General features: G+C 38.3%; 1 protein-coding gene across 2 annotated transcripts in view; it reads right to left on the bottom strand.

Moving 5' to 3' along the window:
- Positions 1-24,506, bottom strand: part of SLC25A21 (solute carrier family 25 member 21) — a 481,914-nt gene that overhangs the window by 100,809 nt on the left and 356,599 nt on the right. For both annotated transcript variants that reach the window (XM_045900739.3, XM_064570970.1), the window contains exon 3: positions 24,395-24,478. In XM_045900739.3, coding sequence (XP_045756695.1) covers positions 24,395-24,478 — 84 coding nt within the window. The remainder of the gene's footprint in view (positions 1-24,394; positions 24,479-24,506) is intronic.

A 24,506-nucleotide genomic window follows, 5' to 3' on the forward strand; every position in this document is an offset into this window, starting at 1 on the left:
AAGATGAAAGGTTAGCTAGCACACACAATTGCACAGTGATGATTGCCCTACATTTTGAAAAATAAACTTTTCAAAGCAGGAATTTGGAAAGGTTGGACTATTATAAAACTACATGTATCATAGCATCACGGTACTGGGAAAAAGGGGATGTGTATAGTCAAATTCTGTACTACATCTTCCAAAGATAGTATTTCAGTAATAAAAGGAACATGTTATATCAATTTTAATTTAATAATAGAGTTCAAAATTCAATGCAGCAAGAAATACCATCAAAAGATCTGTCCTTCCTTTTTAAAAAAATTTCAAAATAAATAGCAAGAAATTAACAAACATAAGCAAATGACTGCAGGTTTTAAAACTACTGTGTATGCTTATATTAGGATGGTTAATCTAATTGAACCATAGTGTATTTCTAAGAGAATCCTCCCAGAATTATTTAAATCTAAAAATTTTTAGAGAGAAAATTATGCTGTAAGTTGCTGATTAACAAGTAAGTATCTTGTTCAAACTAAAGTATTCCTATTAGGTAACACTTTATAAATGCATGCATTACTTTGGGTATAACTTAGAACTATACCACTAAATCACCTTCCACAGGGCAACACCCTGTACTTTACAATAAGATTCTTGTTCATTACTTACTGACTTCCTTCATCTAAACTTTACCCACCCTTTAAAGTCTAGAAATTTCTTTTACAAATCTCACTGAAGGCCTCTAGGTTTTAGTAACTAATATCTATGGAGAAAAATCTGGCTTAATCATGGTTCTTCGCTCCACCAGCAGCCATTTTAAACAGAAAACTGGTTTAGTTGTGTTGACAATCACATTTTAAACTGATTCTTTCCAGATGAAAAGATACTTTTTCAAACAATGTAATAAAAATGTAAACTCAGCTGTTTCACAGACATAAAAGTGATTTATATCACATGTACTGTGCTTGTGGAGTTTTTCTCCTTACACAATGGAAGTTTTATTTTAAGGAAAAGTTAATAATTAACAGCTAGGAAAATCCCACAATGCAAAGAAGTCAGCTATAGGGGATTAACCACCCCCTTTGCTCTCCCACAAAAATCAGCCAATAAACCTGGTGAGAAAAACAATGTGATATTTGAAAATTAAAAAGAGTCAACATCAGGATGGTCCTTGCTTTGGTGGCAGCCAGGTGAGGTACTGAATGGAGGGAGGGACCAGGAAGCTTCTGGGAGGTGCAAATATTCTGGTTTTTGATCTGTGTGCTGGATACATGGGTATCTAGCTTGTGAAAATTCACTGAAACCGTACACTTATGTGTACTTTCTGTATGATACTATACTTCAATGAAAACTTTTAAAAAGAGATTGTGTATCATTTTTTAAATGATAGTATGAAAAAAAATTAGTGTAACTAGATAAATACTTCTAAATACTCTGAGGTAGAGTTGGACCATCAACTATTCCCCCATAGAACTCTATTATTAGAGGACCAAAAATCATGCTGGTGGCTCATGTGATGAGTCCCATGCTAGCCCTAAAGAAGCAAAGAATAGGGTCATATTTTACACTTTAGGAGAGAGAAATATGTGTGTGAGAGAAAGAATGTATCTGAGGGCTCATAGCTGCAATCTCCACAAAAACATGATCTTTTTGAAGAGACTTTAACAGAGGCCTGTAAAATTCATGTTTCCAGCAGAATTTTGCAATGGCTCTGAGTCTGTATTCTGTACATCCAGTTCCCAATTATTCTCGTTAATGGGAGGCAGGCCACACGGGTAACTGAAAACCCACAGTCAAGAGCTGGAACATACCCCTCCTCCATCAAAATGGGGGTCAAGTATTAAATAAATAGAAAAATTGGTCTCTGTTTGAATTGCTAATAAACTGTGAAATGTCCAAAGTGCAGGCATCTGCAGGGCAAGCAGAGGACACCATCCAGCCAGTGATCCCCTGAAAAAATTCTAGAATTGGACAGATTAAGTGGATACCTTTATGTAGCAAAAGCTTACTTTATACATCTGCTCCGTGAATTCTGGTATTTAAAACTTTGAAGTTTAATCCACCAGCACACAAATGTTTACTATTTCCATTTTCTCAATGTAATATTTCTTCTGTCATTAAAAAAATCAAAAGCAATGTGTAGGATTAATCTGTGGTATCATGCATTCTGAAAGAGTTCTCAGTTGTCCACCACCACCAGCACTTCTATCAAGGAAAAAATATTTTTACCATGATTACAGTTCCCACCGCATCTCACACCCCACAGCTTAAAGGCGGTCCTCACCAGTTTTCTCCTCCTAAAACTTCTTTCTCGTTCCTATTTACTAATCCTTGCCTTTCTGTGGGGTCCTTACCCTCTGAAATGGGGTCTTATACTGGCTTTATTTACTTTTTCTTCAAGACTGAGCAAAGTAAAAATATCTTTTTTTTTTTTTTGAAGATTTTATTTATTTGACAGAGAGACACAGCGAGAGAGGGAACACAAGCAGGGGGATTGGGAGAGGGAGAAAGCAGGCTTCCCGCGGAGCAGGGAGCCCGATGTGGGACTCGATCCCAGGACCCTGGGACCATGACCTGAGCTGAAGGCAGACGCTTAACGACTGAGCCACCCAGGTGCCCCAAAAATATCATCTTTAAGCATACACATATGGACGCATGTTCAGCTCAAATAAAACTGAAAGGTCTGGATACAAACAGGCAACAGATAGGCGAAGATACCGTGAGTACTTCTCTGTACCGTGTGGGGAAGGCAAAAGAATTCCTTCGTAATTTGAAATCTCCGAAACAGCTGTATTCTGAGGGAAAACAGAGGCAGAGTGTGGGGGGAATAGGGGCAGCAGAGATAGATAAGCAAAGTGTTCTTGTCTCGGCAAAGTCACTGATGGGAAAATCTGAATAAACAGAGTCAGCGCAAGAACCTTGGGTTCACACTTCCAAGCAGCCAGGAGGCTAACGTGCTATTTTCTACCTCACAGTCATCCTGAAGAAGAAGCCTCTTCCCATCTCTCTTTACCCTCTGTCCTCCTCCCCGACCCCAGAAGACACACAAAAATCCCTCAGCATTAATACCATGATGGTCTCACACGTGCCATGTTATCTGCAGTTAAAAGCTAGGGTGAAGTGCAGGCAGAAGTATATGATGAGCCCAAAGTTAATGGACCAAATGTTCTCAGAGTTACTTGTGTACATCCCCAGGGTAAAATTCAGTCCTCAGAAGTCCACGTGCAGTTTCCATAGAAATAACTATAAATACTAAGCAGGGAAAAAAATAGCTGCAGTCAGTCTTTTTCTCTGTATTGACACATGGTCTTTATTCTCTTCTGGCTTTATCTCTTGAATGGCAAGTTTTGGCTTGGTTTTATTTATGCAGTGGAACTTCATCAACTCACACACACCTTCAAGAGAACCAGAGTAAAATACTCATTGTGGGGATCAGTAAAGAACTAGAAAAAACTTGGCAAGAAGAAGCAAATCAAAGAAGGTCATGAAACATATTTATTTTATTGGGCTATGAAAAAAATACAGACTTGGGAAGTGAATATGATGTAATCTCAAAGGAAAATAAATAGTTGACAGAGCTGGAAGTGTCAATCAGCAAGCATCAAGGCAAATGAGTAAAAAAAGTCCATGGCCAACGCGACTGTAGATAAAATACCATACGGGCAACGAATACATATAATCAGGGGCAGGTGCACAGAGTGTTAACAAGGGAGTAGAAATGAGTAGGAAGCTGTTTCCTAGTTAGTGCTGTTCACTTTTTCATTTCTCTCCAAGAGTGTTTTTATTTCCACAAAAGAAGAAAAAAAATAACCCTTTCTTCTAATAAAGTTTTAATAACATGAACTGCAATGAATCTTTTAATGGACACACAACACCAATATGTAAAATGCTTGTTTCAGGCTGATTAGAAAATATCATTATGATTAGAAAATATCATTATGATTAGAAAATATGATTATGATGAATTAAAAATTTAATTAGAGCTACTTATTGATGATGTATATAAACATCCCAGTAAAATAAGACTCTTGTCCAGGTAATAAAAACTAAAGGTTTGCTTATGTCAATGGCTCAGTACATAAAATTGACTAAAAAACGATGGACTCTGAAAAACAAACTGAGGGTTCTAGAGGGGAGAGGGGTGGGAGGATGGGTTAGCCTGGTGGTGGGTATTGAGGAGGGCACATTCTGCATGGAGCACCGGGTGTTATGCACAAACAATGAATTATGGAACACTTCATCTAAAACTAATGATGTAATGTATGGGGATTAACATAAGAATAAAACAAACAAACAAAAAAAAAGCTAAGCATTGCCCATAAATCTAAAAAAAAAAAATTGACTAAAAAAATTAACAATATAAGAATCTCATAAATTTCAAATAATCCCAATTTTACTCACAGCGAGAATTTATGCATTTACTGCATTTGTCTTTGGCGTACACCATGCTTTTATTATTGAAGGCCACTAGACCTTTCTGGTGAAAACTTTATTTACTATGACTTTGTGAATCAAGGGGAACTGAGGGAATTCCCAGGCCACCCTAAATGACTATAGCTTATCATAATCACTTTAAAGATACAATAAAAATAATCTATTTAAATTGCTTTTTGTTACAGGGGCTTTGAGGGAAACTGCCTTTTTATAAACAAAATTAGAACATGACTTTAAAATGCTGCTGAGTGGTATATAGCTTAGAAAATGATTTTAACTTTGTTCTTAAGTCCTAAGGATCATAAATAAGTGATCGGTTTGGTCAATTGAAGCTACAGGTAAACCAATTCCATTCTGGGGAAAATTTTGCTTGGGGCAGGGTTTTGTTGTGTTACGTGATTCCTCAGGTCAAGTTCTGAGTTCAGCTTCTTGTGGTGGGAGTACAGCATACCTGTACCACAATCCTGTTTGCCTGACAGGTCCTAACAAAGGTCCAGGCGTCCTGAAGAAAGTGTAAAATGAAATGTGAATCGCTTAGACTTAGCATGTCGTTAGAGGTCCTTGGTTTTGGTTTTGAAAGAAGGATGGATTTACAAGAGGTTACTTGTTACCTCTAGATTTCTAGTCAGAGAAGCCCAAGCCTGAGGAAGAGTTGATTTCTAAAACCGGGGCTGGTACAGATCTGAGACGGACAGTGTGGATGCATGAAGTGTTTGTGCAGTGTGAGTCACATGCCCGAATGAAGCCCTTCTTGGGACAACGGTAGCAGCCAACTGTTTGCCATTCAGAGATTCCTATCACCCACCCAGAGGAGCAACCGGGAGGCAAACGCACAGAGTAAGTCAGACAACCCTGGCGGTACCATAAACTGTGCCTGAAAACTCAGTAGGCAGTTCATGCAGACTGGCCTGGAGGGCATGGGGAAGAAGAGCAGAACTCCACAAATGCAACACGGTATGTACATTACACCCTCAGAACAAGGGTAGCCTAAATGCCAAGGAGTCATGGGAAATGTGATAGAGGAGGACAGTGGCATCTGATCAAGGGAGGAGATGCTTTTCCTCCTTTAAGTAGTATTAGCCCCATGTAAATCAGAAGAAGGACCCAAAAGTCTCTAAGTTAGCTCTCTCAGGAAGAGGTAGTAAGTTGATGCCCAAGGAACAAAATGAAAATTCCATAGACACCATAACTGCCAATTTACTAGCAATCTCTGCATGATAACATATTATAACACTTTAAAATGGAACATAATAAAAAAATAAGTCAGAGAATGACAAATACTGTATAATCTCACTTATATGTGGAATCTAAGAAAATAAATTCATAGAAACAAAAAAAAAATAAAGAAAGTAAAATGTAGGCAATCATCACCACCATGGACAAGATGCAGAAAGGAATTAAGAATAAATTAAATCTGTTGAGGAATAAATTATGTGCTCCACTTAGTAAATAAAGAAATAGTATGTTATTTTCTTTAAATAAAAGGGCCAAATCCATTTTTAAACAGAGTTAAAAATTTTAATCTACTTTAGTTGAGTTCAACAAACATTTGTTGAATTCAGTCTAAGATTCAAGCACTATGTCGTGTCCCAGGGACATCAAGATAGCTGTGAAAGATTCTGACCCTTCAATAGCTCACTACTGCCTGGTGGTGACATGCTAATTAGCTTTAGATACATACTTGGTCTAAGATCATCAGCTGCCGCAAGATTCTGACATCCCTGGAATTTCTCTGGTCTATTCGCATGTATGATACGCAGCACATTTGCATAAAAACCTACCCGTATCCACAGGGACATTTAGTTCCGGTGGTGAAACTGAGAACTGAGTTATGTGAATGTTCACATATCAGCTTTGTCAGGAGATACAGATTTTTTTTTTCCCCCAAAGGGAAAGAGCCAGTTCACTTTATTTTATTTTTTTATTATGTTATGTTAATCACCATACATTACATCATTGGTTTTTGATGTAGTGTTCCATGATTCATTGTTTGCGTATAACACCCAGTGCTCCATGCAGAACGTGCCCTCTTTAATACCCATCACCAGGCTAACCCATCCCCCCACCTCCCTCCCCTCTAGAACCCTCAGTTTGTTTCTCAGAGTCCATAGTCTCTCATGGTTCGTCTCCCCCTCCAATTTTCCCCCCTTCATTCTTCCCTTCCTGCTATCTTCTTCTTCTTCTTCTTCTTTTTTTTTTTTAACATATAATGTATTATTTGTTTCAGAGGTACAGGTCTGTGACTCAACAGTCTTAACACAATTCACAGCGCTCACCATAGCACACCCTCCCCAATGTCTACCACCCAACCACCCCACCCCTCCCACCCCCCACCACTCCAGCAACCCTCAGTTTGTTTCCTGAGATTAAGAATTCCTCGTATCAGTGAGATCGAGCTAGTGCACTTTAGATAACTGCCTTGGGGCACTGGAGGCAGCCAGTAAACCTGGTTTGCATTTCTAGCACCGCGGCCACTTCTTAGCAAGCGACCGTTAACAAGTTGCCTAATTTTTTTCTCCCATTTATTTTACTCAACCTAAAATAAGATCAGGACTGGGTGGGGGTGGGGAAGTGTAAAGAGAGGAGAAGCAATAGCTAGGGTAAGTTAGAGGAGTATAAAATTCTTTATTTTTTTTGGAGGAAAGATGTAGGAAAAGAGATATTAGTGGGAATTATAACTAATATCAAGTTTAAAAAAGTAAAGTGAAGTATCATTAGTCTAACAATAATTTGGTGAACTATTTTTAATCTAGCAGATCATTTCCAAATGGGTAATATTTCTACTTACAGAAATAATCACTTATTTTTTGAAACCTTTCAAATGCCTCATTTAAAATAAAAACAAAAACCTAATGCTGTTGATACTTAGCTATAGGTGAAACTGAAAAACAATTTAACAGTTTAAAACCAGTTTTAAAACAGTTTAGAGCAGTCTGTCCCCCTTCCCCACCGACAAGGATGAAAAATAACAAAAACAAAAAACAAGATCAAAGAAATTTAAGAGCTCTTACTATATGTAAGTTATAGGAAACAGTAGAAAAGACAGTTGATAGGATAAGCAATGTGGTTTAGATTTTGCTTTCCTGTTACCTAGAAAGTTTGCATGGCCCATGTAAATTTTATTGCAATGAATCTCTCAACAGTAGCATCTTCCTCTTTAAGGTTTTAGTTACTTCAAAACCCCTGTCGTAAAACATAATTTAGGGTAGCAAAGTAGAAGGGAGTGAGCAGGGGCACAAATTAAGGGAAGAGCGTTAAAGAAATCAACACAAAAAGTTTTTATGTAGTTGATCCCAAACCTTATTTGAAAAGTCTGAATAGGATGAAAAGGTTTTCTCTATTCACTAGTTTCTCTTAATCCTCAGTCTAAACATTTGCCCCAATAAACAGATTATTTTTATGTTAGCAATAAAGCTGTCAGTCCTCAATAAACAGATACACTCCTGGTGGTTTTACCTTTGCTGTCAAAGAATTGTCAATATGCATACTGGCTCTTAAATTAAAACAAACACACAGGACAAGACGTGTAAAATAGAAGCACGCAGGAGAGTTTAACAGGAGGCTGCTGAAATCCTAAATAAATGATAGTCCAAAGAGAAGATGGTGATTAGAAAAAGTTCAGTATTCTGTGATATAGTCAATGCGTGGTTAGCGTCTTGCTGTCTCCTTAATGGGATGCTGTCAACTCTCCTACTCAGGTAGCCAGACGCTTACTTTAGTGTGTCTCAATTAAATTTTATGTCTGATGTGTCCATTTGTTGTAGAAAAAGAGACAAGCTCAATGAAAGGGACACTTTGAAGATTTTTATTTCCTATGGAGGCAGTTTACTTCTGTCTGGAAAGTCCCTTCAGAGTTTTTGTGGTTTGTTGTCCTGTGATTGACAATGTCTGTACAAGAGATGTGAGGAGATATCGAGGTATTGAAAATGCAAATCTATTTTCTGGTCGAATCTCTACCATTTTCACAGTTGTTTTTCAAAGGACTTTTTCCACAAAGGCTAATAGGACCATGTGACTGAGACAATAATTCTTACACATACAATTATTTCATTGCAGAATTAAGCTTTTAGAAGGCCAAAGCTGTGCCTTTTTAATGTACTCTCTGTGTTGCTTAACAGAAGGCTGTGTATATCTGGGCAGCCACTAAATACTATTTGCTTGGTGGGTTACAAGTGTTCTTTGAAGGCTAGTAACGCAACAGCATAAATATAGAAAAGACCTAGAAATCTGTTCTTAGCCAGAATCATGTTGTTTGCCCTCCATCTCTTATATCAAAAAGCTATGTAAACTTTAGGGAATTGGGCCTAAAGCCAGAGAGACATTAAGAAATAATAAAGTGACTGTCCACTATCACAAAAGGAGCTGTTCTTTTAATTTTGTTCATTTTAATTCTATCTGAAATGAGTAGCTCTTTTTTCCTGAAAGAAAAGAAACAAACAAGCAAACAATGAAAGGGTCCTTTATATTGAAGGGTCCAAAACAAGAGATTAAAATAGGATGTGGGGCACTTAGAAATGTAACCTGGTTGAACAAAGAGTTTGAGGAAAAGAGAGCTGAAGGCAAATATATTGGGAATCTTAAGGCCCTGATGAATACTCCCTTTGTTCTGTGTAATAAATGTATGATCTTCCCTGCCAAGGCTGAAAGAAATGGATTTCCCAAGGAATGTCCCATCAGTGGAGAAGAGATCTGCCATCAAAAGCCATCATCCTCTGAGGAGGTGTAGCAGAAAAGATTAAACATTTAAAACAAATGATGGGGTAAAGGAAGAAATGAAGACAGGGATGTAGAAAAGGTAAAATGTCAGCATCCTGAGAATGAGATCCACAAACAAGAAAGGAGGAAATGGAGGGTGTCGACTTTAAACCCATGTTTTATATCTTGTGGCCTTGGGCAATTTGCAGTTCAAGGAGAAAGATGGGACATTCTGTTCATCATGGTGTTGTTACTTATATGTCAAACATACATAACAGAGCCCATGCCAAAATATATCAAGTAGTATCTCGTTGTCCAGAAGGAACATCTGCAAATATGGAAAGGTCACATTATAAGACGAGTTTACTGCCCTGGCACATGTCACCAAGCAATCTGGCTTTTCAACCTTTCATTTAGTTTCTAAGATCTGCAACTAGCCAGTCAGCCAAAACAGAACAATTTATGTTTCTTAAAAGAGTATTTCCTTTAAAGTAATGTAGAGGTAAAGATCTAGACCAGATCAGTCTTACACAATTCACAGCGCTCACATGGGTTCAAATTCCTACAACCTGTGAAACATTAGACAAGTACATAAACATTTTGGCCTTGATTGATGCATCAGTAAAACGGGAAGAATGATGGCTCCTCCCCCAAGGTTGTTGTGAGAATACACAGAATTAGTGTATGTAAAGCAGTTAGCAAAGTGCCTGTCCCCTGGCAAATTGAGTATTTTAGTTGCTTAAAATGAATTTTTAAAAACTTTAATGATTTCTCTCAGCAAAAATATATGTTATTGTTATTACTCCTGTACTTATTCAATCAATTAATTACAATATGAAGTACCTACTACTGCAACATAATCAGATAAAGCATGTTCCATCATATTTAAATATTTGTAAGACAATTAACAAGTTACATGACAACATAACATGTGGCTTGAAAATCTACCTACTGAATTCTTATTTTTAGTTATAGTATTTTTCAAGATTTCCATTTGAGTCTTTAAAAAGCAAAAGATTCATATCTCTGGTGAAATTCCCCATCTTTTACTTTTTCACACATATTTATTATATCTTTTTAAAAAAAGTTCTTATCCATCAAACATAGAATTACATATGATCCAGAAATTTCACTTCTGCATATATACTCAAAAAAGTTGAAAGCAGGGATTTGAAGAAATATTTGCACACCCATGTTCATAGTAGCATTGTTCACAATAGCCAAAGTGTGAAAACAACCCAACTGTCCACTGACATATGATGGGTAAACACAATATGGTATATACATACAATAGAAAATTAGTCAGGCTTAACAACGGACGAGATTCGGAAACATGCTACAACATGGATGAACCTTGTAGACATTTTACTAAGTGAAATAAGTCAATCACAAAAAGACAAGCATGATTCCCCTTGCATGAAGTACCTAGAGTAGTCAAATTCAGAGACATAGAAAGTAGAATGATGGCTTCCAGGGGCTGGGGCAGAGAAGAAATAGGGAGTTACTGTTTAGTGAGAATAGAGTTCAATTTGGGAAGATGAAAACATTCTGGAGATGGATGGTGGTGATGGTTCACAACAAAGTGAAAGTACTTAATGCCACTGAACTGGATACTTCAACATGGTTAAAATGGTAAATTTTATGTTATGTATATGTTACCACAATAAAAATTAAATAAACTAAAAAGTCACCATCTGATAATCTCAAACTTTGAGTCACTTATTGTTTCTGTTTGCCTTGATATTTGGTTCTTTTGTCTTTTCTTCCCTAAGACCCTGTGATTTTTTAACTGAATGTAGAGCATTGCGCATAAAAAAATTTCAAAGATCCTCTGGATGATGAGGTATTTTCCCAAAAAGAGGAATAAATGTTCTCCTAGCAAATAGATGGAATATGGCAGATTACTTTCATCTTGCTGAGGGTTGGACTTAGGCTTTGTAGAAACAATGTGTTTATATTTTGCCCTTATTCCTAGGGCAGAGCCCTTCCTCTTGGATGAGGACATTCTGAGTCTCAAATGAAAACCTGTTGTGTTTACCAGAACTCCTCTACCTGGCTGAGTTTGAAGTCCAACCCTTGTCTCTCCAGCATCATGGGACTGCTGAACTTTCTGTTCCTCTCTATAGCCTCTCAGCTTCTGGGGTTTTGTTTTGCTTTTTGCTTGGTTTGTGGGAGTTTTCTCCTGTTCACACATAGCTTCGGAGTTGGCAAATGCCTCAAGGGGAAATTGCATATACACCCAAAGTTCACTTCTCTTTAGTTTCGGTCTTCTTTGGGATTTTTTGCTTCTCATGTCCCAGCCATCTGATAGCTCTGCAAGCCAATCTCCCACTCTTCTCTTAACAAAGACTTGGTCTGAACTCCCTCCCCCAACCTATCCCACAAGATTTAGCAAAGTATGGAAAAAGCCTGGGTAAATGTACAGCTCACTGAGGTGGGCTTCCTTCCCTCAGGTCTTGTAGCTCTTTGCAAGTTCTGCCTGCTTCGATGACTCTCTAATGCCTTCAAAAGTAGTTTTGTGTATTTTGTCCAATGTTTATAGTTCCTTTCAGCAGGACAGTTGTTCTGATACAAACTACTCTGATTGCTAGAACCAAAAGTTTGTTAATACAGTCTTTTAAGATTTTAACTCTTCATTTGCCTCTGATTATGTTTTAAACATTCGCTTGCTTTTACTTTAATTCACCTTTTTATTGACCAGAATACTTGGTTTTTATTTATACTGTTCTGGGTCCCTGTGCTTATTAAATCCCAGACAGGCAAGTGTCATAAGTACAGTACTGAAGATAGAACACATTCTAAACAATGGGGGTAGATTGTTTGCCTTCACTTGGGTCTTCATCAGCCCTTCCAGTCTCCCTAACTAAACCTTTCAAGTGTTCCAACAACACCTTTCAATGGTGAGTTCCCTGAATCTAAAAACTCAATGTCAAAATCCAACTCCCCTACCTTCAGACACTTTCACGGCCCTTAAAAATATTCTACTATGTTCTGAGACTGTTACAAAAATGTTACTCTTCAGGAGATAGAGGCAAATTACCATCTTTAGAATTTTTGTCTTAATGATACCACCAGCATCATAAAATTTTCTTGGTATTTATTTAGATTCGACTATATTTATTTTCTACATTAATGTGACCAGAAGAGCTTGGTATGTGAAACTAGTAATCATTCAATTAAATTCAGCAAACATAACTTGGATGATGATTATATACAAGAATTGTGTGATACATTTTAGAAGCCCCAAAGAGATTTTATCAGAGCTCCACACATTTAAATGACTGTGAATAGTTAAAAATAATTATCTACAATATAAAGTAATAATAATGGAACCAGTTAACGATTACTGTGTGCACCCTTACACACCATCTATTATACTAGGTGCAACAGATACTACTATTCCATGCAACAAATAAAGAAACAGAAGTATAATGACATTAAGTAATTTGCCCAAGGTCCCCAAATTTATATGTGGGATTCTAATACAGGTCTCTTTGACTCTGAAGAGAAATGTTGTTATTTACGAGGAAGATGCCGTAAGAGAAGAGGCAGAGAAAATTATTTCCATTATGGGTAATGAGAGAAGGCATTAAAAAGAAGGTAGCATGAACACTGGTTATTTATGGATGATCAGATTACCAGAGCTGGACAAAAGAAAAAAAATGCCATTCTGGGCTGATGAATATGCATGAGAAAAAGCCCCAGAAGAATGGTTTCAGGAGTTATAATTGGTCCAGAAGGGCTTGACCATAATACGCATGTGATGACACTAAGTAAGATAAAATTTAAAAGATTCAAAAAGCAGATATGGAGAGCTCCAAATAAATACCATGTCAAGGGTTTCAGGATGTTTTTGTGTATTTTTTATTATCATGCAATTTCTGTGGGTCAAGCATCTGGCCATGGCTTAGTATGTGTCTCTGACTCAAGGTCTCTCATGGGATTGCAGTCAAACCATCAGCTGGGCCTGAGGTCTTATCTGGCTCACTCAGGTGGTTGTTGGTAGGATTCGGTTCCAGGTTGTTAAACAGAGGCCCTCAATTTCTCATTGGTTACTGACCAGAGCTACCCTAAGTTCTTTGCCACATGAGTCAATAAGCCTAGTTTATGCTTAAAAGAAGACGATTATACAAGGACATAAATACAAGGGAGCCGGGAGATCATTAGGGCCATCTTAATGGCACCCTACAACATGGATCAATAGGAAATCATCAAAGATTTATGAATGTGTAAGTGACATAATTTGGCTATCATTAGTCATTCACACGGAAGACTAGAAAGTCATTCAAAACTTCTCCTTCTCACTCAACACCAATATCCATTATCAAATCACTCCAAGGAGTTTAGTTGTCAGCATTTCCTCTTTCTAATGGTACATAAAATAATAGCACATCTTATAATCCCAAGTGTCTCAGATCCCATGGAAAAGGATAGGAATCCTGTGGTGACTTCTCAGAGAGCAGTTTGTAAATACATGGTGTAGACAGAAGTCAGACCATGGGGATTAAGGAGTGAACAAGTGGTCAAGAAACATTTTTGTAATCTAACACATATATTTTTTTACACATGAAGCCAAATCTCTAGTAATTGTTAATGTCCTTGACCCACTGCTTAATGGATTACCTTGCAATATTCTTTTAATTTTAGTTCCTTTATAAATAGTGCCAACTTCTGGGAATTTTATTATCTGAGGTTTTTTTTTTTAAGATTTTATTTATTTATTTGACACAGAGAGAGATAGCGAGAGCAGGAACACAAGCAGGGGGTGTGGGAGAGGGAGAAGCAGGCTTCCTGCTGAGCAGGGAGCCCGATGTGGGACTCGATCCCAGGACCCTGGGATCATGACCTGAGCCGAAGGCAGACGCTTAATGACTGAGTCACCAACGCACCCTATTATTTGAGTTTTGAAATGCATGTTGACCTGTTCACTGAAAACTGTAAGGATACAAAATGTTAATGATACCAGAGCATGTCCTTCGTCTCATTTTGGTTCTTCATTCTTCTAATTTAGTTGAAGCTTTATGTAAAGAAATCAAAGAACTCATTCATCTAACACAAACTTACAAACTCTCTTTGACAGTTTCCAAAACTCATCTCACACTTAATCTCTTTTTTGTTACCACTGAAACTGTGTCTACATTAGAATTCCTGGTACCCAGGGCATTGTTTTCCTACAAGTTCTCTGTGGCCAGACAAAGAGACTTACGAACAGTGTTTATCAGCAGGAGAACAAGGCCACTGAATATGGCTGGCATCTCGTTTAGATTTTGGTGACCACATATTTTAACATTTATTACAGTCATATGATGATTTTCACCCCATCTGACAATTCATCCAAGAAACTCTGGTTAGATGCCTTATCTCATGCTTCATGAGGTTTTCCTGGTTATTACTCAGTATTCAAGTTGAGTTAGGCAAAGGCACTGACAGGTCAAATAAATAAATTCATTCAGTGAGTTTTAACCTTAAACTGTATCCTTAATTTCTTTTGAACAGGGTTCTGTCCAAAGGATTATGGACCTCTATCTTGGTCTCATGGGAGGATGGTACCACACTTCATAATACATTTTTAGTCCAATTTCATTGTTCAAGATCTCATGTAAAGAAAAAGTGCACTTTTGTCTTCTTTGAGTGCTAATCTCAGGAACCAATCTATTATTCTGGGAATCTCACTAACCTCCCTTCTGCCAAAGTTTGCTGGTTTGCAGAATGTAATCAACCATACGAGATGCTACCTTCCCCTGCCTCCTCTCTCCCCCAGATGCTATCCAGCCAAGTGAGATGACATATATGGCAGTGCTTTGAAGCCTTACTGGGAACAGTGTAAATCTCAGGTGTTGCTTCTATTATTACTAATGACACGATGAAGTTACTGACAGAGTAGGGAGCACAATACAGGATGCAGAAGACCTTGGATGAACACTTACCCCAACAAACACCAGCTGTCAGATGCTGGGCAAGTCCCTTAACATTCTTATCAATTTCCCAACCAGAAAACTAGAGATCATGCTCCCCACCTGCCTATTGCCAGGGTTCTTGTGAGCAATAAGTGAGGTAAGACATGTGGACACATTTCAGAAAGCCTAATGGGTCACAATGGCAACAATGGTTTTGAACATAATCACTATCATAACAAGAATGTCCGAACCTTTTCCTTTCCTCCCCTTCCAATCCACCTGAAATACCTGGAGAAAAGGTAAAGCTAAAGTCATGAGACTAGACAAAAAATTCATGAACTAGTGACAAGAGCATTGTCATTGGGTGATGAAACAGATTTCCAAGCAGGAACTGAGCAGAAACTTAACCATAATTAATAGTCAGATTCTCCAGTGGTACCTGACTCATGGGACTTACAGAGAAAATGTAGCAATCTAAACTATAAGCAATTCAATTTAGTTTAAATACATGTATGTGTGCATGTATGTATGTATGTATGGATCTTGTGAATGCTTTTACATTCTTAACACTGTTCTAGAATATTAAAATCCATGTGACCTTTTCTTTCCAAGGAAAATAAAATGAGATCAAATGTGCATAGAAGATATCCTAATAGAAGACAGAAAGATGGAATTCCATGAAATCAGAGACGCTAGCTGAAATCAATGATGATGATAAAATATTAACTCCTGGGGCACCTAGGTGGTGCAGTTGGTTAGGCACCTGACTCTTGGTTTCAGCTCAGGTCATGACCTCAGGGTTGGAAATTGAGCCCTCGGTCCAGCTCTGTGCTCAGCATGGAGTCTACTTGGGACTCTCTCCTTCTGCAAACCTGCCCCCCACCAAATAAAAATTAACTTCTTTAACTTATGTCAAATCATGCCTAAGTTATTTTCTTTCTTTTCTTTTTCTTTCTTTCTTTCTTTCTTTCTTTCTTTCTTTCTTTCTTTCTTTCAGACAGAGAGAGTGTGTGCGTAAGCAGTGGTGGGGGAAAGGGCAGAGAGAGAATTTTAAGCAGGCTCCACACCCAGCATGGAGCCCCACATGGGGTTTGATCTCACAACCTGAGATCATGACCTGAGCTGAAATCGAGTGGGACGCTTAACCTACTGAGCCACCCAGGCACCCTTAACTTATTTTCTACAATAAGAGAATCAGACAAAGGTAGAAGAGTTTTTAGGAGATTTTCTTTTCTTTCTCATTTTCATCTGAAAATGTTCAGTTTAACAACCACTAGAAAAAGGATTAGGGTTTTGGTAAAGACATTCCCCTCCTCCCCCAAGGTGACTGCATTTAGCTCATCAGAAATCCAGAGTAAGTCAAAAGAAAGGCTTGAAACTATTTCTAACTGGACATCTCCCATTGACCATAGAATCCCCTCACCTCCCATTAACACTCTATAAAACATGGGGAATATCTGCTCAGGCTCTGGATTGAGACACTCATGTTCCCGAAAGACAACTACTTCACCCAAACAACTGGTCCTCCTTTCCCTCTTGTCAGCGCTGTGTGCTGGGAGAGGCTGTGTTTGGTCTCTTAATCAGGCCTTGCTGACGAGCTGACATCACTGCAAAAGTTTTCACTTATTCTTTGGCAACACTTAAATCCTTGCCAAAGGCCAGTCAGCAAGTCCGAAAGTATTGTTAGTGAGAGGCTGGGGGAGTTGATGTGTGACTGTCAGCTAGCAATCTATGGTGATGACAGGAGGGAAATCTAGGAGCTGAAACCATTTTAAAGGTCACTCCTTGGGCAGAACAAAAGACCTCTGACAGAGCTCTGGGACACTGGAAGCATAAGGATGCTGCTATCTGAGCACTCTGGAAATTCATTATCCTCTCCCTGATTGTAAAGACCACTTTACAACCCAATACAGCTTAAACCAGCAGCTATTTGCTTTCGCAGTGGTATAAAAGAATCTGGTAAAACAGAAATGCCAAATAATGTACCCATGGTTTAACTTTCTGCTTTTTTTTTTTTTAATATTCTCCTTTAGTATTTTCTCCTTACTCTACATTCTTTCATTTTCAACCTTGAATTGCTAAATAATCAGAGTTTAAAGAGCTTAGCCACATACCTTCTGTGAAAAGCTATTACATACATTTCATATCTAAAATTTTATGAGTATAATATACTAAGGCATTGATAAGCCATTTTTAAAAGGAGCACAGATCATTCAGGAATAATAAGAGTAGGCCCATGCCTGAATTGAGATCATCTCTTTTTTTCTCTTTGCAAAACGGGAGAAGATTTGGAAGAAGAAAATGGTTCAGTTTACTGATGCCATAATCTGGACCTGGACCTACCACGTTTAAGACCTGCCGGGCAGATTTGCTAGAGTTTATTCTCCGAACTCTCACCTCTCGTGTTTTCTTATTCTTTTTTTTTCTCCCCGACTTGAATGGAAGACATTTGTTGTGCCATCATTCAGAAGCCCTGGCAGGCCAGGGCGGAGCTCTGTAGTGTGGGAGCAAGAGCAGCTGGGATGGTCTACTTTCCTCCTTATCACCGCAGGAAAACAAGGGAGCAGGGGTCTAATGCAGAGCATGGTGACTCTAGTTACTCATACAGCACTGGATACTTGAAAGCTGCTAAGAGAGTAGGTGAGTGTGCTCACCACGCACACACAAATGGTAATTCTGTGAGGTGATGGATATGTTAACTAACCCTACTGTGGCAATCATTTTGCGATGTACACGTGTATCAAATCATCACACAGTACATCTTAACCTTCACAATGTTCTATCTTGATTATATCTCAATAAAGCTGAAAACAATCCAAAACAAGGGAGCATTCAAGGGAGGTCCAGAGGGTACCAGGAAGGGCCTCTTTGGTAAAATAAAAAGGAGGAGAGAGAAGACACCCAAGGCACCAGGACCCTCACACAGAAGGCACCGTGGACATCTGGCACCCGCCAAAAATGAATTCACTTGGGTCTGCCAGGCTTGCAAACCCAATCAATACCCAGTGATCTACACACAGTGGATTTGCACTGCAAATTATCTGCTTAGGGGTCTGAGATCCAGTCTGTAATTACCCATCTGAGCGAAAACTCTTATGAGTACACAGGGACCCACCACTCAGTTGTATGTGAACTCCACTGGGTCTATCTATCAGATGAGAGGGACCAGCCTCAGGATCCAGGAACAGTGACACTAAGAACCACCCGTTCTACTCCAGCTTGGCAATACTTGGTAGATGAGTGGGTTTCTGTTGGATGAGAAGTTGGGTAGAGACAAGAGAGAGAGAGAAAAGCAGCAGCAACTATGGGGCTTTGTGAAGTTGCACCTGGCTTAGGTGGGGAGGAGGCTGATCCCTGGGACGAGTAGGTGCCTCCACTGTGTCTTCAAGTCCAGTACTTCCCCTCCCTCCCACGTGAAAGTGAGGGGGTTTCCAGAGGCTGCCCAGGGGGTTTTCTCTCGGGGCAGGTCTTTCTATTTTCAAGGGTGCTTTCAAATCACCTGGTCCTGTTACATTAGGTAAACCAGGTTTTAAAAAGTGGACCCACTAAGACACCAAATAAGCCGAAGATCTTGGAGTTGTCCCACCTGTAAAAAGAAAATGTCCAAATCCTACCAGGTTGTTGTTGATTTTGAGTTGTCGACGTCCCGCTTCCTTTGTTTGTGTCACAAGCCACTCTTTCCCCTTCTTAATGAAAACAAGAGGGAGTGATTATACCTCCTGGGCTGTGCCATTTATGCTGTCTGAAAGGCACTTAAACAAGTGGCACATTATCTCACACATCTGGAGTTCACCAAATTAGCCAATTATGCTGGAGCTCATAAAATGAGGCCTTAAATGTCATTTAACTAGAAAATATTATAATCACCAAGTGGTCTGATTGTAAGATGATACTTGGGGCAGCATCAGTGGTTACAGAAAACAAATCGTGAAACAAAACACAGTTCAAATGCCCCCCAAATGCAACCACATATTTTCTACAGTAATACTTTCTGAAGAATACCATATTTCTGAAGGCACCAGCAATCAACATGTTTCTCATTTGAGACTAAGTCTAATCCGACCTAGTTGTTTCCGAGTTATTTGCCTTGGGCAAATCAATGCCCATGAGTTTTTCTCATAAGAAAACTGAGGAACATACAGGATGGGAGCAGCCTGATGGAAAACCATGAACTTATCAGAGATACGGAGCCATCTGTAAGGGATGGGACAATAACCGGATTAAGAGTCTTGAGTCATCAGAGGTTTGTGGTGCTGTCTTAGAATTGACAAGATTTGATTAACTGAACATATATGGTCTCTCAGGGCTTTCATATTTTACTTAAAGGAAGAGATAAAAGCTGCTTTAAATTGCTATGTGATTTGAGGGTAGGAATACTGCAAGTTTTAGAACAGCTATTTAAAACTTAGGGGTTTATAGCCACTATATTCACATTGTCTTCTTTCCATTTAGTATATAACAAAATTTGGTGTTTAGTAAAAGGTGATATAATATAATGGGAAAACCATGACATGTCACTAATACTTGTGTGACTTTGGGCAAGTTATTTAACTTCTCTGATCTTCTGTTTCCTCATACAAAATACAGACATAATGCTATGTTGTGTTCAGAATAGTGTTGCATTGGAAATAATATATGAAATAATATATGAAAAAGTTCCCAGCATCGTGCCTGTTACACTGAAAAAAAAATAAGTATTAGTGTCACATCTGTCCTTACCTATGTCACGAGAATATCTTAAGTTCTGTTTTATTCTTTTTCCTCTTTGTTTCAGCAAGAATGGTCACTAGGTGCTTTCAGAAGAGGGAGAGTAAGGGGACAGGCAGTCCTGGTTTTACATTAGCATAATTTACAACCCCATCTGTGAGCATCTCCAGCACTCTTTTTAGAGCAACAGGTACAAAAGAGACTAGAAAAACTTTCAGGAGATACTCTGAAGCAGAAGGAAGGAAGAAGCGATACAGGAACACATGGTAAATGGGGACACCAGCTGCTACTTGCCGGGAGAATTTACAAAATGAAACTAATTGGTTTTAAAGGCACCTAATCAGCTAGGCTAAATTTGTTCTGGGCTCACTATTTCAGTAGATGGACCTATGGGTTTATTTTTACCAAACTGAAATAAGATGAAAAAATCATGGTGATAATGGAGGACTCTCAACAGTGACAAATTCCTTGCCTGTGAGTTCTCTCTTCTCCATTAGACAAAACAACGATGGCCTCTTTGGTAAATATACATGGTATGAGAATTGCATATAATAGAAATCCTTGCAGAGCATTTGGAAGGACTTTTTTGGGGGGGGCGGGGGTAAAGCTGGGTTGAAAAACCCTGTCTTTCATTAAGTACATAATATCGATGCTTTTGCTTCTTAAAAGAACCTTAGAAGTGGTTAAGGGACTTGGACCCATGTATTTGAGCCACAGTCCCTTGTAAACATGAATTCTGGGCAGAGAAGTGGGGAATTGCATTTCTCAGGATGGCGACGAGTACCCTTCCCTGTCTTACAGCGGGGAGGAAAATGGGAGATCTGTGCAGACATTAAGAGTATGATCAGACTTGGGCACCTGGGTGGCTCAGTTGGTTAAGCGACTGCCTTCGGCTCAGGTCATGATCCTGGAGTCCCGGGATCGAGTCCCGTATCCGGCTCCCTGCTCGGCAGGGAGTCTGCTTCTCCCTCTGACCCTCCTCCCTCTCATGCTCTCTGTCTCTCATTCTCTCTCTCGCAAATAAATAAAATCTTAAAAAAAAAAAAAAGAGTATGATCAGACTTTAATGTTCTTAAACAAGAGAAAGGAAATAGCTTTCAAAACCTTTAACTTGGGGGATGTAGGAAAAACCAGGAGAGACGAATTGTCTTAACTATGCTAATGGTCACACTGACTTGCACTATGTTCCTGTAGCCACAGACCAGACTGGCCTGGATGCACCTGAGTGAGAAAAATATCTTTGAAAGCAGAGTGTACTCTAAAAGCTAAATAAGAAAATGAAAAGGAACTGCTTTCACTAGGAAAAAGATTCAACCGAACATGTGCTAAAAGGGTTTCTTTTCTTTTTTCTTTCTTTGTTTTTTTAACTTAACACTATGAAATGTTTTTGCTCTGTATCAAAGATAACAGGAAGCTTTTTCTTTTGTATTTTTACAAATATTTCCATCTCTGAGACTAGAGCTCTCCGGCTTTGGGCTAATAACATGTCCAGATCTAAAGGCATTACGGACAGAATGTCAATTTGCTCTAGAAGCAATTATACATACAGTCTAGGAAAAGGCCAGTTTTACTATGCAAGGACCACACATGCTGTATGTTTGTTGTATTACTTGATATCAAAGCAGAAACATCAACTTCTTCCTAACACACATGAAATAAAGAGCCTGGCTAAGGAACTCCCACATCCAATTCAGAGATACCTGTTGCAGCTTATAGAGCTTGGAAATGCTGCTACTACTGTTTTACTGGAAAGGGACACTGCTATTGACTACATAATGCACTATGATTTCTTTAACTTTATATATATATTCTGGGTAAAATGAGCATGACTTTGATCCCAGTTGTCATAGATGCAGGCGTATCATTAATGTATGGCATTTAGTTACCATATCACCAGAGTACTAGCAAGAATTTGCTGATTCTATGTCACTAGGTCACCTAAAAATATTTAATCAGGTATCAAGATTACTATCATAACTTCAGAGGGGGGTGCTCAATAGCAAGAATTATTATCTCTGTTTCGTTTTGCATCCTTATGATTTTGATGTGATGACTTGTATTCAGTTAGTGAGCACTTACTATCTCTACTCAGTGCTAAACACAGTCATGGGAGATACAGAGCTAAATGAAAAATGGCCCTTAGGGGAATAGATCCCTGGGGTGGGAGAGAGGAGACAGAAAATAGCCACAGTAAATTAGAGAGGTTCATGCTATATTTTGCATAGCACATAAGAATGACTGCTAAAGAAAGCGTGTGGTAGAGAAAAGATGGTCAGAGAGAGAAATGTGAGGGCATCCTTGAATGAAGAGGGATGGTTTCCTGAGTGGATGAGGGGGTCGGTCCTGCAGGAAGAAGATAACGGCCAGCATGCAAAGCTATGAGAGTGTGAGCAGATCTGCTATTCTTAGAGCAGATCTCTGTATGGGGAATGAGCCAGGAGAAGGAGGGAGGGCCACAGTAACACAGGCACTGTACCACAGTAAGAAGTTGAGGCTTTCTGGGCGCCTGGGTGGCTCAGTTGTTAAGCGTCTGCCTTCGGCTCAGGTCATGATCCCAGGGTCCTGGGATCGAGCCCTGCATCGGGCTCCCTGCTCAGCGGGCAGCCTGCTTCTCCCTCTCCCTCTGCCCCTCCCCATGCTTGTGCTCTCTCTCTCTCAAATAAATGAAGTCTTTAAAAAAAAAAAAGAAAGAAAAAAAATAGGTTTAGGCTTTCTACTGCAGGGCATATTTTTATATGTTACCCAAATACTCCAAAAGTAAATGAATTAAAACACTATGATACCGGCATAGTGATAGATAAACTAATGAAACAGAATAGGATATGGAGAAACAGACTAGAAAATTTAGATGACGTATCTGTGGAAGTTTAATATACAAAAAAGCTGGCGTTTCCAATAAGGGAGTAACAGCGAGATTTTTCAACAAGTGGTGTTTGGACAACTCACTAACCATTTGAAAATAAAATTTAGTTCCTATATGCCACACAGTGCATTAAAAAAAATCCTCAGATGGATTAATGATATAAATGTGAAACATACCAGAAGAAAATGTTTATAATCTTGGGGTTAGAAGACATCCTTCTTTCTAATGTGACAAGGTCAGATATCACAAAGGAAAAGATAGATATGATCACAAAACCACAATCTTCAAAAATGTCAAGGTTCTGAAAGGTGTAAGGCACTGTAGCTCTAAGAAAAATGACAAACTGGGAAAAAGATCTGTAATCTATGTCATAGTTAAAGAATTAGTACCTATAATATATACTGAGCTCCTACAAATCAATAAAAAGTCTAACCCAAGAAAAATGGGCAAAGAACACAAGAAATTCTTGAAAGAAATGACAACTAATGGTTATAAAAGTATGTTCAATCCCAGTTACAATAAAAATAATGCTTGTAGACAATTTTATTTTTCACCTGTTGGATTATTAACAGGAGATACATGTGGGGGGGGGCAGATATACCAAATAATGATTGGTATTGTCCAGTGCTTGAGAGGGTGTGGAGAAATGAGAATTCTCAAAGACTGATACTTTTTGGAAGATAAGTGGGTAACATTTATAAAATGTGCATATCATTTGATCCTGCATGTCCATAGCTAGCAACTTATTTTATAGAAAAAAATTTATGTGCACACAAATGTGAAAAAGTAGTATAAGGATATTTATTGCACCATTGTTTTGATTAGCGAAAATCTGCAAACAACCTAGTGGTCTGCCAAAGGGTTTAACTTAATAAATTGCAGCATGTAGATACAAAAATTACTATGGTATTGTTAAAAATATATATACTGCCATGGAAAGACATCCATGACATATGTTTAACTGAAAGAAACAACTGACCATAGTATAATCTGCCAAGAGAGGTAGTGAACTACAAAGGTTAGGAGCATGGGCTTTGAGGTCAAGCAGACCTGGATTTGAATCCCAGTTCCATTATTTATCAGATACGTGAAAATGACTAATTCCTCTGAGTCTTGATTTCTTCATTTGTCCAGCTGAAGTGGATTCTAATAGAACCTACCTCACAGAGTTATAAGGAGAATTTCTAGCACATAGTAGAGACTAAGCATATACCAGCTATTACTATTACTGTTATCATTTTGTGCATACTTATTATTTTCAACCAATTCTCTTATGAAAACAACTTCAAAAAGCAAATCTAATATCCTTTGGAAAATTATGCTGGAGTCTTTAACCGAGTCTATACATCAAAGACCATTTTAGCTTATGTAAAAAAATATTTTTATCTGATCAGCTAGTAGATAGGATAACAAATCTGACACATCAATTTTTGACATAGTTCTGCTTTGAATATTCATAAGCCACAATGCAAATAAGGAACACATTTGGACACTATATTCAAGAATCAAAATAAAGAACTATTATATTTAGATAGCTGCTGTTATGAGAACTTTAGAAAATCTCAATGGCACAAAGTAGAAATTGTCTTCTAGTCAGCAAACTGATTATTAATATAATTTTTGTGGTAGTTCTTATGTATACATATTTAGTTTTCAATTGTATTATCAAGAAAAACACACAAAAAAGTGGGAAGGCACCCTTTTAAATATTTTCCTCTAATAACACTAGGAAAATGAGCCATTCAAAATGAGAAAAACATGTTATGTAGTAATATGTCAAATGCTTATATCAACATAAAGTTCATACACAAAGAACCATACATACCCTTCTATTTGGAAAATTGTTCGAAAGCTGTCTCCCAAGCTTTTGTAACTGTTTGGATCAGTTGCACATCTCTGAATCTGGAACCTAGGAGAAAAAAATATCAAACAAAAAA

The sequence above is a fragment of the Mirounga angustirostris genome, unplaced genomic scaffold (genome assembly GCF_029215605.1).
Source record: "Mirounga angustirostris isolate CCGP_5_RB_7025 unplaced genomic scaffold, mMirAng1.0.hap1 SCAF_9, whole genome shotgun sequence".
NCBI classification, from domain to species: Eukaryota; Metazoa; Chordata; class Mammalia; order Carnivora; family Phocidae; genus Mirounga; species Mirounga angustirostris.